Genomic DNA, 17,680 nt, shown 5'->3' on the forward strand with positions numbered 1-17,680 from the left:
GAAGTGGAGAATTTTATTCACTAGCATTGCTCCATCTGAGTGCCACACAAGAAAAGAAGTTAGGGTAAAAGGGCTGTATCTTCCCGAAAGGGGTTGTTTCCTTCTCTGAGAAGAGAAGACTTGGGATCAGGGGGTGGGGGCGATGGGCTGGCCACAGAGCTGGCAGGTCTTCTAGCTATCCTATGTAGGCCTGATGCAGCCAGCATGGGGGAGCTCAAGTTCTGATGTTTGCTTTTACTGGACAGAGTAGCAAGGCATACGGGGCAGGGGGTACTGAAGGACAAAGCTAGGAGAGGAAACAGCATTGTTGTGGAGGTATCACGTGTACTGTGGGGAGCCGGGTAGAATTCCTGGGCTCCAATAAAGATCTACATTGTTTTTCAGGTCGTCTGTAATTCCAATAGTGTTTCCTATCAAGATGTGATACTATCAAGGGAATGGGCTACCACATGATACCCAGTATTTATTGGTAAGTTGTCAGGTTAACCAGCCATCCATTTGCCACTGTGAAGAATCCATCTATCCAAGGGTTATTAAAACTGTGGAGCAAAGAGCATCTGTTTGTCTTTGGGGCCCAGTGATCCTCTGACTCATCTTGCTTCTCCCCTTAGGTATCTCAGCATTTCCACATGTCTTAAAGATGTGACAGAATGGGCAATGAGTGATTTTGACCAAAAATGGTTAGAGAGCCTGCATTAACCAGGGAATCATGGCTTGTCCACAGAATAAAAGTCTACAAAGAATTCATCCAGTAGAATGGAAAAAAAAAAAGTGTGTTTGTGTCTGTGTGTGTGTGCATGTGTGTGTGTGTGTGTGTATTAATGCTTCTTTGATATTTGGGGCTGCTTCCATTTAAAAAAATTGTACCTACAAGGGAATTCTAATTTTATATAACTATATCCATAAAAGTAAGTGAGAAATGGGACTAAGATTTTACCACTGTTCATCCACTAAACAGATAAATACAATTTTATCTAGCAACAGTGATCACCAAATTCTTCCAATTTGTTTGATGAAAGACAAAACATACAATATGGGGTTTTATAAAATTCTTCATACTATGCAACATTAATGACTTTTCAGAAAAGTGCCCTCTGAACCCAAGAGGAAACTAGACTTCTTTACAGTGAAATGTAAAAACCACATTAGCCTCATTTGCATTAAGAATTTCACACAGAAAATGAGATCATCCAAGCTGTTTATATTCTAATGTGGAAGCAGGGAGAAAGGGAGAAAGGCAGGTAGAATGGAAGACTTCAAGAAATATTTTATGCCCCCAAATTAGTTTTGTTTTCTATAAAAACTGATTTTCAGATTTGGCCCTCAAAACTCATTTCGTAAATATAATATTCTTTATTTGTGAGTGGCAGTGGAAGGGTCCCCAACTTGAGTCTAACTATTGAACTTGTGGTAGAACATCAAAGAGGTGATTGGGGCTAAAGGAAGAGCAAAGCATTTTGCATGTGGGAGCTTAGAGAAGGAGAAATGGAGTTCTTGCTTTCTAACCATGTGACCTTGCATAGCCTTGTGAGCTGTGGGCTACCTGGAACACATAAGCCTAGGCCTATGGGGAACAGTGGGAAGTAACCATATGGGCAAGAGATAACAATGAAGATTGCTAAGCTTGCTAGGCAAGATTACTTGCCCAGGATCTAGAAAAACTAACAAAAATAATTATGAGGATCATTTGGTAATTATAGCTAACACTTAACTGGGTACTTAGAATAGTTAGGTACTCTTCTAAGCATATACATGTATGTGCATATACATACACATATTTGTGTGTATGTATACATGTGTATATATATAAATATGTGTGTATATATGTATTATACCTATGCAGCTAATAATAGTATTTACAAATTAAGTTGTGACATTATATTATGTGTAACCTAATTAGGCAAATACTATTATTAGCTGCATTGATGTCTGCAGCCGAAACCACACCATGTAATACAGTGTTCCTTTGCATGGCATTGTCCTCTATACATATATATTCTCCATAAATCCTGAAGAGAGGATTGGTCCTCACAGGGCTGGGTTAAATAATCAAGGTTCTAAATACCTCTGTTCTGTTTTTCTCTGTCTCTGTCTCTGTCTCTCTCTCTGTTTCTGTTTAACTAGCTCTCTAGCTAGCTATTCTAGATAGATATAGGAAATGGATATAGAATCTATTATATATGGATAGGATGAATAGATAGATGATAAATGATGATAGATAGATAGATAGATAGATAGATAGATAGATAGATAGATGATAGATAGAAATATGTTAGAATTGCCATTGACAATAGGTTATTTCCAGTCAATCCATGAGTAAAACAAATTGTAAAAGGGCTTTTAAACATCTTTAAAAGATGAGAGTAACAAAGTCATTAATTATAATAATAGGGTACAATGGTGATTCATTAACCTGTGCCAAAAACTAATGTAAGTATACCACAGCAGATCTGAATAACAATACATGCTACTGAGAAACCCAAAGGAAAATTTAAAGGCAACATGGTAGAGTAGGAGTTACATTGGGTCATGAGCCAGGGACTAAGGTTTTGTCATGGCTGAGTCACTTACTAGCTCTGTGTTTCTGAGCAAGTGACTAAACCCCTAAAAGTCTGTTTCTTTGTCTATAAAATTTGAAAGTCTGACTAAATGAATTCCAGAGGCCTCTAGCAGTTTTAACATTCTATGATCTGTTTCATTACTTAAAATAAAGAACCCAAGTGTTCTGTGATCCACTTACAGATCTTGGAGTTGGAAGTTTCTTATGGTTGGATCATCTGGTACAACCCTCTCATTTTACCCCTAAGGAGCCTCCTTAGAGTTCACAGTCTACGATTATGGCATTCTTACTACTATCACTCACCAATTTGCTCATCACTCCTTCATAGTCACTCACTAAAGATTTGGCCCCTGGGTCTCATAATTCTAGACAACTTCAATGTCCATGAAAGTGACATTCTATCTTTGTACATTCTGAACCACCTCAATTCATACAATCTTTCTCTCCACTTCACTTGAGTTCCGCATGGTCATGGTCAACCCTGGGACCTACGTATACTCCAAATTATTCTATACTAGAAATCTTCAACTCTCTGAATCTGAACCTTCTGGCCTTTAGTTCTCTCTAATCCTCACTCCTCCTCATATCACATCCTTCAGAAAGCTCCTTGAACACTTTTTTCCCTTGTAGTCATTCAGCCAGCTGGTCTCATATTCCTATTCATGTTAGCCTTAATGCTCAATACTTCCTGTATATCTATTCTTTCTTGCCATTAATATGGCAAAATCCCAATCCTGGATCTATTCCACAATTTGTCTTTTCTTCCCTTATACTTGGCTAGGAAACATTGCTTAGAAAATCATCCCATCATGCAGCTTGGTACCCTCACAGGTTCCTGAAATCCTGCTTCCATGGGTCCTTAACACCATTCACAAATGCTTTCCCTTAACCTTGGTCATTCCCTCTCTCCCCTCAGTGACCACTCCTAACATTCACTCTCTTTCAGTTCCCAACTGAACCTCAAAGTCTTCACAAAGTAAGATTAGATCTCTTTAGATATGAACTACTTCAGTATCCTGTCCCTTTTCTTACTTACAAATTTAACTATTTCTGTATCTACCCATGGCTCTTTCTCTCCACTTTTAGAAAAAGAGGATCCAAGCTCTGGATCTCACATGCTCTGTTCCCTAAAAACCACTCCTTCTAATTTATTCATTCTGTCTCTGTCTGTCCTCCCTACTCCACCTCCCATATCCTCAGCTTCTCTCTCTCTTCTAGGTCGTCCTCCTTTTCCTCCTAGCATGATCATGTTTCTTTTATGCTAATATAAAAAAAAAAAACCCTCCCTTCTCTTATTTGGTCATTCTGCAAATATTGACTAAGCGTCATACACTGTGCTGTTTGATGGGCTGCAATAGTGAAGAAGACAAGGTTTTTGCTCTCAAGAAGCTAAGAGTCTGGAGGAGGAAGCAGACAAATAAATAGGCATTTGCAGTCTGGTCAAAGGCTATAATAAGGGTAAGCACAAAGCACCGTGGCAACACATAGGAGGGTTCAATGGTTGGGGATAGGAGGTTCAAAGAAACTTTACAGATGTACTGATGTCTGCCTAATGCCCCATTTCTCTCCTATTCTCAGCAGAGCTCCCTGAAAGAGTAGCCTTTACTTGGCTTCCTGTCCCCACTTTCCATTCATTCCTCCTCTACAATACAGATTGCTCTCCCACCACTCCACTGACACCAACTTCAGGGTGGCCTGTGATCAACACTGTTGATACAAACTCCTTCTGGAAACTCTCTACTCTCCTGGCTACCATAATATCTCTCTCTTCTCTGATCACTTCTTACCTCTTACCTCTCTGACCATGTCTCTTCAATTTTCCTAAGTTCCCTCTCTTATGTTCACCTCCTTATAAATGACTATGTTCCCCAAATTGCATCCTTGATCTTATACTCTTTCTTCACAAAAGCTCTTTAGATGACCTCATTAATTCTAAAGGTTTATGCTACTGACTATATGTTAATAATACTCATATAATATTTCCAACCTTGTTTTCTCCTCTGAGCTTTAGATTCATATATTGGCTGCCTTTTCGACATGCCCACCTGGCTCCTCCATGGACACTTCACATGTAATGTTCCCTAAAGTGTAATCATCATGTTCTTCCCAGATGGAATGCTTTTCCTCATTATCCTATATTTCCAATATCAGTTGGTGGCTCAGATAACCAACAAGTCATCAAACCATAAACTTGGGAATCGTCTTTCCTTTTCCTTTCCCTCACCCTCCTAACTTCATATGTTTCTGCTGATTTATCCCCAAAGTGTTCTTTAGCCTGCCCTTTCCTCATGAGCCCTATGCTACTGGTGCTCTGATTTAGGTGCTCATCCCCACATCTGGATTATTCTCACAAACTCTAAATTGATCCCTGCATTTCTAATATTATGCATTATCTTAGAAAAACCAAAGAGATCTTTCTAAAAGAAAAGCTGACCATTCTACCCATATGCCTGAAATCTTCATTAGTGTTCTATCATCTTCAGAATAAAATCCCAAGCTCCATAGTACAGCATAGTACAAGGCTTTCCATACCTTGAACTTAAAAACCGTCTAGCCTTATCTCTCATTCATTCATTCAATTCGTCAAAAAAAAAAATTTACTGAGTACCTACCATGCTCAGGTGCTATATACAGTGAATAAAAGAGACAGTAAACAAGAAATATCAGTAAAATACATAGTATGTCTGATATTAGTGTCAAGAAGAAAAATAAAGCATGGAGGAGGGATAGGAAATGTGTGGTGGGGTAGGGATTTACAATTTTAAATAGAATGGTGTTTGGGCAAGATTTAAAGGAAGTAAAGGATCAAGCCACATATATTATCTGTACTGGAGAAAAAACAATTTCAGTGGGAAAAGCAGGGTGCAAAGGCCATAATGGCAGAAATGTGTCCGGCATCTCCAGGGAACACCAAGCAGACTTGGTGTCTGAAGCAGAATGAGCAAGGGAAAGAACAGTAGATTAATTACAGGGGGTACAATAGTACTTTAAGAGGACATTGTGAGCAGTTACTCTGAGTGAGAAGGCATTGGAAGCCATTGGAGGAGTTTAAGGAGAGAACCAACATGATTGGACTTAAATTTTAATAGGATCACCCTGACTGCTATATCAAGATTACAATGAAAAAGGCAAGTACAGAAACAGTAAAACAAGTTAAAAGGCTATAGTGAGAATATAGACAAAAAATGATAATAGGTGTGACAAGACTTAAAAGCAGGGAGATTGCATTTGGGACTTAAGATTTTATGAAGGAAGAGCTGGGTGTTTGCTAATGCACTGGACGTGGGATGTGGGAGAGAGTTGGGGGTCAAGGATGATGCTAAGCATTCTGGCCTGAGCAACTGGGAGAAAGGAGTTGCCATTTACTGAGATGAGAAAAAGTAGAAAAACAAATGAGGAAGGGACAACGTCATGTTTGGTATAGAACAAGGGTCAGAAACTTACTTTCTGTAAAGGGCAAGATAATAAATATTTTAGCCTTTGGGGGCCACATTTGGTCTACATCACAATTATGCAACTTTGTCCTTGTAATGTAAAAGCAGCCACAGACAACACATAAACAAATGAGTATGGCTGTGTTTCAAGAAAACTTTATTTATGGACACTAAAATTTGATTTCACACAATTTTTATATCATGAAATATTGTTCTGTCTTTTTCTAACCCTTTAAAAACATAAAAACTATTCTTTGTTCATAGGCCATACAAAAACAAGTGGCAGGCCAGATCTAGTCTGCTGACCTCTGGTGTAGAACACATTTAGTTTCCAGCAACACAATCGATATCTTTCTAACACTTAATGCAAGGCTTCTTATTCTTACATGATACCACAGTTATTCACATGAAGTGGAGGAGGGTATGTCTTCACGGCCCTTATATGAGCAACTCAGATTCTGACATGAATTACTCAGCAAGCTAAGTAGAGATCTTTTAGGATTATTTGCTCCATAAAATAGGAAGCCCCACAATATACAACAAAATATTATTAAATTTACCAACATTGGATGTACACGCAGCTTCTCAGAAATATACCCATGAAGAAATGGAGGGCTACACTGAAAGGTATACAGAAACTTCTTCACTCCAATGTTAAAAACAAACAGAAACTTATTAGCACTAGATGGCATAAAGCCTCAAGATTATTATGGGGGGAGGGAGAAAACTAGAAAAATAAACTGTGCTTGTGAAATTGACAGAATGCTTTTTAAAGAAAATAATTTAGTCTTCTCCAGAAAGTTTCAAATGTTCAAATTTGAAGCTTAAGCTGTTTTTTTTTTTCAATAGATTCACTTTAAAAAGAAAAGAGTCAGCAACTGGAAAAAATATTCTAACAGAATTAGATGTATAGTCAGAAAAAAACTGAAAATTTTCAACAAAGGGGAAAGGAAGAAATATCCATCATATACTTGGTCCACCAGGAGCTTTCTGGAGTCAAAGCCTCTCCCATGTTCTGAGGGAGCTCAATAGCAGGGCAATAATACAGTCAGTGGCAGAACAAATAACGGTTTTAGAAAATTATCTTCAAGAAGTCAACACTGACTTTCAATCCATTCAATGGCTTGTAAATGTCGTGGTGCATATCAGTCGCTTTAGCATCTGTCAGCCCCAGGGAAACCTCTGGGCAGTAGTTTATTAACTGCATAATCGTGGGTAAATTGCTTGAAATCTCCAGGCTTCATTTCCTCATCTGTAAAGTGGGGAGCAAGATACCTACCCCCCATAATATTAAGTGGGGTAACATTTGTAAACCTTTAACTGAGCACCTGGTCCAGAGTAAATTTTCAATAAACAGAAATTAAGATATTCTTAAATGTTATATGTTAAAATTCTCTCCTGCATTTCATAAGGCTTCCAATTAGAGACTGGGATAAATGTCAGAACCAGATGACTAAAAAGATGCAAAAACCCTAACCTGCTCTGACTTTACCAGTACATTTAGGATATAATTAGGATGCTATACCTTCTCAAAGGCACACTGAGGGTTTCTGCAAACAGCAGGTTTGCAGATAACGATGTTGCCATGGCAACGGCAGTTCTGGCATGAATCAGGCTTCCAAGTTGTGGCATCCTGCAAGGAAGCATAAGCTCTGGGTTAAAAACTGATCAGTCAAGGTAGGAGCCCAGAGAAGCAGCACCATCGACAGCCCCACAGTCTGAACAATTAAAAGGCAAAGGAAAGTCACAGGTACACACAGTGCTTGCTGGGCACTGATTAAAGCCCGAGAGGCAATAAAAGCTGTATAATCCATTTCACCACAGTCAGCCCACGTAGCCAAAAACAAGGGCACCACAGCAGAGAGCTGTCAATACCCAGAGTAAAAACCATTGATTGGCCTGAAACCTCAGGAGGACAAGCTGCTCCCTGACTTGAAGTTTCTCTTTGCTGTTAAGTAACAGAAACCATTGGAGCATGTTTAAAGGAAAATGACACTTGCACTAGCAGTAACCAGCATCCTAAAAGCAGCATTTACCACTAGTTAATATCAGCACCTTAGACTTCCCTTTATAGCTCTTGCATACTGCCTACTGTAATGCTCATAGAAACAAGGACTTGAGTAAGAATTTCAATATTTTTTTTTCCAGTATAATTTTTTTTTATTCTTATGTTAATCCCCATACATTACATCATTAGTTTTAGATGAAGTGTTCCATGATTCATTGTTTGTGCATAACACCCAGTGCTCCATACAGAATGTGCCCTCCTCAATACCCACCACCAGGCTAACCCATCCTCCCACCCCCCTCCCTCTAGAACCCTGTTAGTTTTTCAGAGTCCATCGTCTCTCATGGTTCGTCTACCCCTCCGATTTCCCCCGCTTCAAGGAATTTCAATATTTTTAAGGTGGATCAACCAACTTATTGAGTGGCTGTGATCTGTCCAGCTGTATGCTAAACATATTGGGGTACAAACGAAGCGTGCATATGAGCACTTCAGACTCTCACACATTATTATGGATCATGAACATGAGGGCCTTTGACTTGAACTGGGATGAACTGGAATTTCCCCACAAAAAAGCAGAAACCAAGTGTGACAGTTAATGTTGTCAACTTGTCTAGGCTATGGGTCCTGGCTGTTTGGTCAAACACCGGCCTATACATTGCTGTGAAGATAGTCTGTACATGTAATTAACATTTACAATCAGTTGATTAAAGTAAAGGAGATTACACTGGATGACATGATGAGCCTCATCCAATCAGTTGAAGGTCTTTAAAGCAAAAATTGAGGTTTCTTGGAGAGAAAGGAATTCAGCCTCAAGACTATTACATTCTGCCTGAATTCCCAGGCTACCAGCCTGCCCTACAAATTTCAAAATTTCAGACTTGCAAGTGCAACTTTAACTTTTGCCTAAATTTCCAGCCTGCTGGCCTGCCTTACAGATTTTGGACTTGCCAGTCCCCACAACTGCATGAGCCAATCCCTTAAAATAAATCTCTTTATATACACACACACACACACACACACACACACACACACACGCACGCATATATATAAAGATCCCCATATGTCTCCTTTTGGTTCTGTTTCTCTGGAGGACCATGTCTGACATACCAACACTAGTACAGACTAACATGGATGTGCACAACATTCCCAAGCACAAATGGAGACATCCTTTCAGACCGAGAAATGTTAAACCTCTTAGGGAAATGTATAACCTCTTAGGGAAGGTGCTTCAAACCCAAAGTCGCTTGAGAAACACAAAATATATCTAAGGTGAGATTACATTCCCAGTGGCTAATTCACAAAAACTCTGAGTCAAAGCAAATGAGTACTAGGAATACCTCTGAATTTCCTTCTTTCTTTCTTTTATTGTTATAGCACATTCCTCTGAAATTGGCAATAGTGTGTGTGCCATCTACAGTCTCCTCTTAAGTGAAAGAGCGATGACAAGTAGGTGAAGAAAAACAAATTTCATTCCCAAGCACGGGGTAATATATGTTCCCCGCTGATTTCAAGAACACAATATCAGTTTCAGGATACAGATTAAATAAAAATGACAACTTCATGAAGCCAGCAGCTACCATTTATTATTATCTTCGGCTGACCTATGCGTGACTCTTGGAGCAGGAAGCACTGATAGGGGAGGCATTTGTGGTACTAGAGGAGAGTGGCCTAGTTGGCTTTCCTGAACTCTGCCATCCTTCTAGAGGGCTGGGCCCAGCAGAGAGGGAAGTAACTGCACATCAATTCTCTGCAAGGCACTTACATGCACAACTCTACAGAGCTGCACTAATTATGACTATTCCCATTTTACAGATGAGGAAACAAGATGCGGGCGGTTGAGCAATCTGCTCAAGTTCACAAAGCCTCTAAGAGACCTGAATAGTCAGGCTCTGGAGCCAGGCTGCCTGGGCTTGAATCCTGGTGTCACCATTCAGAATGGTGAGTCCATTATCAAGTTAAGGTACCTGTGCCCTGGGTTTCTCACCTGTAAAGTAGGGATATGATAAAGTACTTAACTCATAGGCTTGTTGAAAGGATCAAATGAGATGATGTGTTTAAAGAGATCTGAATGGTGCCTGGAACTTACTAAGAGCTAATTAAGCGTAATTTATTTTTAATCCAAATGCTTTCTAAGATGTCACAGTCATTTAGCAAGCATCTCCTAAACATTTGCTTTTCTCAGAATGAAGAGTTCCATAAGTACCTGACTTCCTCATCTTCCCACTCCAGCCTACACACGTAAAACAGAGTGGAATTACTAGTTCATTAGGACCCTAGCACTGAAAGGATTTACGACGTTGCAGCAGGGAAGAATGAATCCACAGATTGCATTGTCAACACACCTGAGTAATTGGAAGCTCTGTCTCACTGAGCTAACATAACCAGGCCACCATGTCTCCCTTTCACTTGGACACAGGATGGCCATACCAGCTTCACACACTCACTATGGCTCTCAGCACAGTCACCTTCACTCTCTCCAGGTGTGGCATTCTTACACCAGGGGTCAACTTCTCCACATACCAATTTTTGTCTTAGTGACCCCAGACTCCAAAACAGTCCATGATATTTGTTAGGAGCTCTCAATCACTGGACTTGGCTTACTGAACTCTAAACAGGATCTTCTAAAAACACGGAATCATATTTTACTTTCACTCATAGCAGCATAATTTTTTTTTATGTTAATTCAAAGTTAGGTTTATCTGGGCCCAAGAGGCCCTCCTGAATTTGTTTACATATTTGTCTTCCACCAGACCATGACTCTTTAAAGAAGGAGGTCTCGTTTTATTCCTCTCTATGTATCCCCTTCATCGAGCATGGTTCCTGAGTGTTGGCTGAATTAATGAACAACCCTGAGAGGTTGCTAACCCTCAAGAAAATATCCATCCAATGAGGAATTCTTAATCTCAGGAGAAACAAACTGAGGGTGCTGGAGTGGTGGGGGTGGGAGGGATGGGGTGGCTGGGTGACAGATACTGGGGAGGGTATGTGCTATGGTGAGGGCTATGAATTGTGTAAAACTGTTGAATCACAGACCTGTACCTCTGAAACAAATAACACATTATATGTTAAAAAAAAAAAAACAAAAAAACAGAAGAAGATAGTAGGAAGGGAAAAATGAAGGGGGGAGCAATTCGGAAGGGAGACGAACCATGAGAGACTATGGACTCTGAGAAACAAACTGAGGGTTCTAGAGGGTAGGGGGGTGGGGGGATGGGTTAGCCTGGTGATGGGTATTAAAGAGGGCATGTACTGAATGAAGCACAGGGTGTTATACGCAAACAATGAATCATAGAACTCTACATCAAAAGCTAATGATGTAATGTATGGTGATTAACATAATAAAAGAAAAAAAAAAGAAAATATCCATCCAGGCAAAATGAGATATCCCAGTTAGGATGCAAGATCTTGATAAAAACAATGTCTAAGTGACAGCACTACAAAATCTCCATAATGTTGAAGGTTATTACTTCACTGGAATCAAACTGTGTTTGAAAAAAATTCTTCAACTGGCCATCGGACTTGTCAAAAACTTCCTTATATTGATGTCCTTATAGAGTAAGTAATTTATGGCTAATTTTAAATAAAATGAGCCCTTTACCAAGGCCTGGATAGATGGCCATATATTTTTCAGGTCTAAAACTTTACGAATCAATTTCTATGGTTCCATAAAATTGCTTTATGAAGGTGGGGCTACTAGAGTTCCTCAATAGCTAAAACTTTGGATAAAGCCATAAAGTCCAAAGAAATAACATTGTAAAGTAAGTTTTACAGATCTTCCATGTTACTATTGCAATTCTGTTGCTTTACAATCCTCTCTTCCAATCTAATACACTTTGCCAAAGAAAGTCTTAAAATAGTTTTTCCCTAGAATATAGATTAAAGGATTAGATTATGACAAACCTAAAAAGCAATCAAAATATGATCTGTTAATACAGCTTTTAATATTTTTGATAATATGTGAATCAAATGTTCTTGCAGGTAATATAGTGCCTCCATCTCCAAATATCTTAAAGTAATAGCCAAGTAATTCAAGGAAAAAAAACCTTATTTCACTTTGTTAAGTATTTATTGAACATTTGATTAGTGTTAAAAATAAACAATGATTATATCCCTCACTCAAATTTCTGGGGGGAAATTATTTACAGTATTCTATAAGAGCAGTATCAACTGTCAACATAAATTTTCTTCAATTTGAATGGTATAATAACCCTACTTCAATTATTGATTCCTCTCATTTTAAATTCTCTTGGTTTCTTACAACAAAAATGAGAAAAAAGAAATAAAGCTCACCCAAAACTGTGCTTCCAAGTTACAAAATAATATGTAGAATATAATGCCATTTTCATAATAAAAACATATTTATGTACATGGAAACAAAGTATTGAATTACATAAACCAGTAAGTGAAAGATGGTCATTCCTGGGTATGGATTGTAGGTAATTTTTTTGTTTTTTCCTTTATCCTTATCCACAGTTTCTATTTTTTTCAATAACAAAAATGTAACTTCATAATTTCTTATAGCATATTAAAATTTTCTAGAAAAGCTGGACCAGTATAATCGGCATGTGTATTTATTCATTTGCTCAATGAAACATATTTCTTTAAGTGAAGTGTTTTCACAAAAATCTCAGCTTCTCAAAGCCATCTTTAGGTGACTCAGTGCTGAGATACGGAGCTGATGAGAACCTCCCAGGTAGGGAGATGCAGGCCAGGACCCCTGGCTTCCCTGGGTATGGCAACAGCTGTGGGCAGCTTGGGCATCAGGTCCCTGTGCACTTGTATCCTGGAAGACAGCACAATACTCTCCTTTTTTGAGTTTGTTTTCCTAATTCTGATGGATCTTCTTGGCGTCAAGAATTACTGATTCTTCTGTCCTTATGTTAAGCTTTGGTTGACCCCAAGCTTCCTTGAGTCAAATGGGAGGACCCAGCTGAAGACTGTGTGATCACAGATCAGTTTGGGGATCAGTTTGGGGCTGACAAATGAGAGCTGTTGGAAGCACCTTCAAGAAGAGGGTGCTAGAAGTCTCTCTAAGCACCATCTGGGGAACATGACTTGTAATTTAGAGCAAGCCAGGCTCCGAAGTGGGGGTCCAGAATGCAGATGGGCTTCAGGATAGGATTGTCATAGCTTGATGGCATCTGGTCATGGCTTCTCTACTGCTTAAAAAGTCCAAGTGGCAACTTATTTCTCTCTCTAACTTCATTTTCTACCCTTTCTCACAAATCTTTTTTACCTGGCCCTAGCTATACTGGTTTTCTTTGCTGTTCCCGGAACTACCAAGTATGTTCCCAGCTCAGGGCCTTAAAATGTGCCATTCTCTCTGTTTGGGGTGCTCTTCCCCCAAACATCACCATGGCTTATTCTTTCATTTCATTCAAGTGGCTGTTCAAACACCACCTCTTCAGACAGTATTTTGCATCTATCTATTCCTTTACATGGTTTTCTTCCTAGGAGTCACCACTTAACATTATATTATACCGTTGTTTATGAATGGTCTTTCTCTTTCCCATTAGAACATAGCCCTAGGGGCACCTGGGTGGCTCAGTCGTTAAGCGTCTGCCTTTGGCTCAGGTCATGATCCTGGGGTCCTGGGATCAAGCCCTGCATCAGGCTCCCTGCTCAGCTGGAAGTCTGCTTCTCCCTCTCCCACCCCACCCCCCCAGCTTGTGTTCCCTCTCTCACTGTGTCTCTCTATCAAATAAATAAATAAAATCTTCAAAAAAAAAAAAAACATAGCCCTATAAGAGCAGGAATTTTGTTTTGTTCACTGCTGTGTCCCTAATGTCTAGAATTTGCACATACTAGGTGAAACTTATGTGACCTTTAAAAATAGAGCTACCATACAACCCAGCAATTGCACTACTGGGTATTTACCCCAAAGATACAAATGTAGGGATCTGAAGGGGTACGTGCACCCTGATGTTTATAGCCGCAATGTCCACAATAGCCAAACTATGGAAAGAGCCAAGATGTCCATCGACAGATGAATGGATAAAGAAGATGTGGTATATATATACAATGCAATATTATGCAGCCATCAAAAGGAATGAAATCTTGCCATTTGCAACGATGTGGATGGAACTGGAGGGTATTATGCTGAGCAAAATAAGTCAATCAGAGAAAGACATGTATCATATGATCCCACTGATATGAGGAATTCTTAATCTCAGGAAACAAACTGAGGGTTGCTGGAGTGGTGGGGTGGGAAGGATGGGGTGGCTGGGTGATAGACATTGGGAAGGGTATGTGCTACAGTGAGCACTGTGAACTGTGTAAGACTGTTGAATCACCTGTACCTCTGAAACAAATAATACATTATATGTTAAAAAAAAAAAGAAGAAGATCGCAGGAAGGGAAAAATGAAAGGGGGCAAATCGGAGGGGGAGACGAACCATGAGAGACTATAGACTCTGAGAAACAAACTGAGGCACGTACTGAATGGAGCACTGGGTGTTATACGCAAACAATGAATCGTGGAACACTACATCAAAAACTAATGATGTAATGTATGGTGATTAACATAATAAAATTTTAAAAATAATAATAAAATAAAAGAATAAGAAAATATATAAGGTACAAGAACAACAACAACAAAAAAATGCTGTGTCTCTTTTCCTGCTGACCATAGGTAAATAGATCTGGGCTTTGGAGTTACACTAGCATGGGGGAAGTGGAGTTAAATCAAACTACCTACCAAATATGTAGCAGTGAGCCATTTATTTAAACTTCTTGAGTTATTCCTAAACCTTCATGCACCGAGTAAGATTTTTAAAAATTAATTGTGTTCCCTACTTGTCCTTCAAAGCAAGAAAGGGCCACAATATTCAACTGGGTCTCATATCTTCATTTCTGGAGGTTTATTTTTCTGACAAGTCTGGTCTTCAGAAAAGATAATCTATAAAAAAGGGTTCTTTGACCCAGCTCCAGCTCAGGCACAGAAATAATGTTCTTGTTTGTCAAAGAACCATAAAGAAACAAATCAATAACTTTCATAAGGTTATTTTAGAGTTCAATTCTTTTCCCCACGTGCCCTTCCTCAGACAGCTTAGATAAACAATACCTTTTTCATTCAGTCTCATTGTAAAGTTCACATAAAGCTCCTTCCTCATCCGGCCCCAAATAAAAAAGAGCAGAGGATATTTATTGTTAAGAAAAGACAGGAGTCCTTATATTTACATTAAATTCTCTCCTTTCAGGAGGGGCAAATACAAGTTAATGCCAAATAAGAGAGAAAATGGCAGACCACTTCCTGTTTGAGACCAATTTCAAAAGCTTGCTCCATATAAGGCCCCCTCATGGAATTTCTTGTTTTCCACACCAAAGACCTAAGTAGTTTCCCATTTCAGCATCCTGGAGTGACTAGCCTGTACCTGATCTCCCCGTCCTGCTGTCTTAAAATGATAAACCCGAAGGCACCAGCTATTAGAATATCAGCTTGGAGGGGCGCCTGGGTGGCTCAGTTGGTTAAGCGACTGCCTTCAGCTCAGGTCATGATCCCAGGGTCCTGGGATCGAGTCCCACATCGGGTTCCCGGCTCAGCGGGGAGCCTGCTTCTCCCTCTGACCCTCTCCTCTCTCATGCTGTTTCTCTCTCGCTCGCTCTCCAATAAATAAATAAATAAAATCTTTAAAAAAAAAAAAAGAATATCAGCTTGGATACAGAAACAACAGCATGAATCACAGATGAAAAGATAGCTGCTACATATAACTGAAAATGTCTTTGTTCAGCTGGCTGACAAGAGACGCTGAAAGCAAGGCAAGTTAACATCTAGTTCTTGTACATGTGTCTCCTTAGGATGGTGTGGTAGCACAGTGGGGGCAGGGAAGGAAAGGGACCAAGCTCCTGCCACATGCCAGTACTTCTGCAGGTCCCCCATATACATGCCAGCCCACTGCTCCTCCCAGCATCTTGGGAACAAAGCTTTATTTTATAAATGCATTCATGAAAGCATTTATTTTATAAATGAAGGAATAAGGTGTGGAAAGACTAAAGGAATAAGGTGTGGAAGACTGAAGGAATTGTCTAGAGCACATCTAGTAATGAGAAGATCTGAATTCAAACCCATCCTTTCCTTCCATGCCACACTATTGTCATATGTTATCTGTAACAATGAATGCCTTCTATTGTACAGCAGTTTTACCAGGTCAAATCACGTTCCACTCTCTCACTTTACAAGCCAAGATGAGGCACGTGAGGGCAGTACTGCAAATTTCAGAGGAAAGGACTGTGAGGTTAAGTGACTTACCTGCCTAAAATGTTCCCCATGCCTGCAAAGCACACTCCTACCTCCTCCATTTTTGAGGGGGGAGGGGCAGAGGGAGAGAGAAAATTTTAAGCAGGTTCCATGCCCAGCATGGAGCCCAACACTGGGCTCAATCTCACAACCCTGAGATCATGACCTGAGCCAAAATCAAGAGTTGGACACTTAACTGACTGAGCCACCAGGCGCCCTATACATGCTTACCCCTTTTAATCTAATTTCCACATGTCCTCCAGGTCTCAGTTGAAATACCACTTCCTCAAGGAGGACCTCTTTACCTCCTTGACTAAGTCAGTATTTCCCTGCCTCATGTTCCCAAAGCTCCCCCACTTCCACAATATCAGACTTCTCCCCCCGAGTTCTATTTTTCACAAAAAAGAAAAAGGAGAAAAACGGCACCTTCTGGATTCCAGACTCTTTGGCACATTCAGATCTTTTATATTTCTTCCTAAAATATTCTGAGATAGATATCATCACCTCTCGTTTACAGATGAGGAAACCAAGGTTCACAGAGGTTAGGTAATATTACCAAAGCTTATAAGTGATAGTATCTATATTTGAACCAGTGTCCATTTGATTCTGAAGCTTTTGTTTTTCCAACCAACCTACTTCTGTACCCACAGACCTGGTCTATGAACACAAGGTCATATATCACACTAACTCAAGTAGCAATACCAGTATGGTGGAGTGGGTAAACTTGGGTTCAAATACCAATTCAATTGCTCCCTAACTGTGGGATCTTGAACAAATCTCTTAGCTTTTCTTGAGTGTCCACTTCCTAACATACAAACTATGGATAAGATAGAACTCAACAGAGTGATAATAAAGATGAAATAAATTAATATACTTATTAGCACAGTGACTGGTACATAGGAAGCACTCAATAAATGTTAGTTATGAGTTTGGTCACTTGCCACAACCTTAACCAGTTGATCATGGTATTTTCTGTGACAGAGGGAGTAGCTGTTGCATTTAGAGCTTTAGAAAATCCCTCCTGGAATCTCCAGTTTCCAAGATAAGGGAGAGTTAACTTTCCCACAGCTTAAATGTTTACAAACTATTCCACTAGAGAGTGCTGTGGAAACTATATTCCTAGAAAAGTAAATAAAAAACAAAAAAAACAAACAAAAAAGAATCTCTTCAAAATGTAGAATAAAATTAAATGCCCAGTGAATGTGCTTCATATTCCAAATTCTGAGGCAATGGAAACACAGGCTTAGCTCTGTAACTCTTCTATTTTTTATACCCAGCTTTCCATTCATTCTAACACAATCCTGTTATAGTGAAAGGACAAGCTTAAGAGCACCCCTATGACAAAATAACCCTCATAAATTTCTAGAGATGTTACCCACAGAAAAAAAGTTCTATAATGAATAAAAAGTCTGACTCATATTTCCACTTTAAATAAGTCAGAT

General features: G+C 39.4%; 1 protein-coding gene across 1 annotated transcript in view; it reads right to left on the bottom strand.

Annotated features, from left to right (window-relative positions):
• The window catches only part of FRAS1 (Fraser extracellular matrix complex subunit 1), a 394,684-nt gene that overhangs the window by 238,592 nt on the left and 138,412 nt on the right, over positions 1–17,680 (bottom strand). Inside the window, exon 3 of the mRNA XM_081813142.1 lies at positions 7,520–7,627. Within this exon, the coding sequence (XP_081669268.1) occupies positions 7,520–7,627 (108 nt within the window). The remainder of the gene's footprint in view (positions 1–7,519; positions 7,628–17,680) is intronic.

The sequence above is a fragment of the Leptonychotes weddellii genome, chromosome 2, assembly GCF_054177405.1.
Source record: "Leptonychotes weddellii isolate Sample4059 chromosome 2, ASM5417740v2, whole genome shotgun sequence".
NCBI classification, from domain to species: domain Eukaryota; kingdom Metazoa; phylum Chordata; class Mammalia; order Carnivora; family Phocidae; genus Leptonychotes; species Leptonychotes weddellii.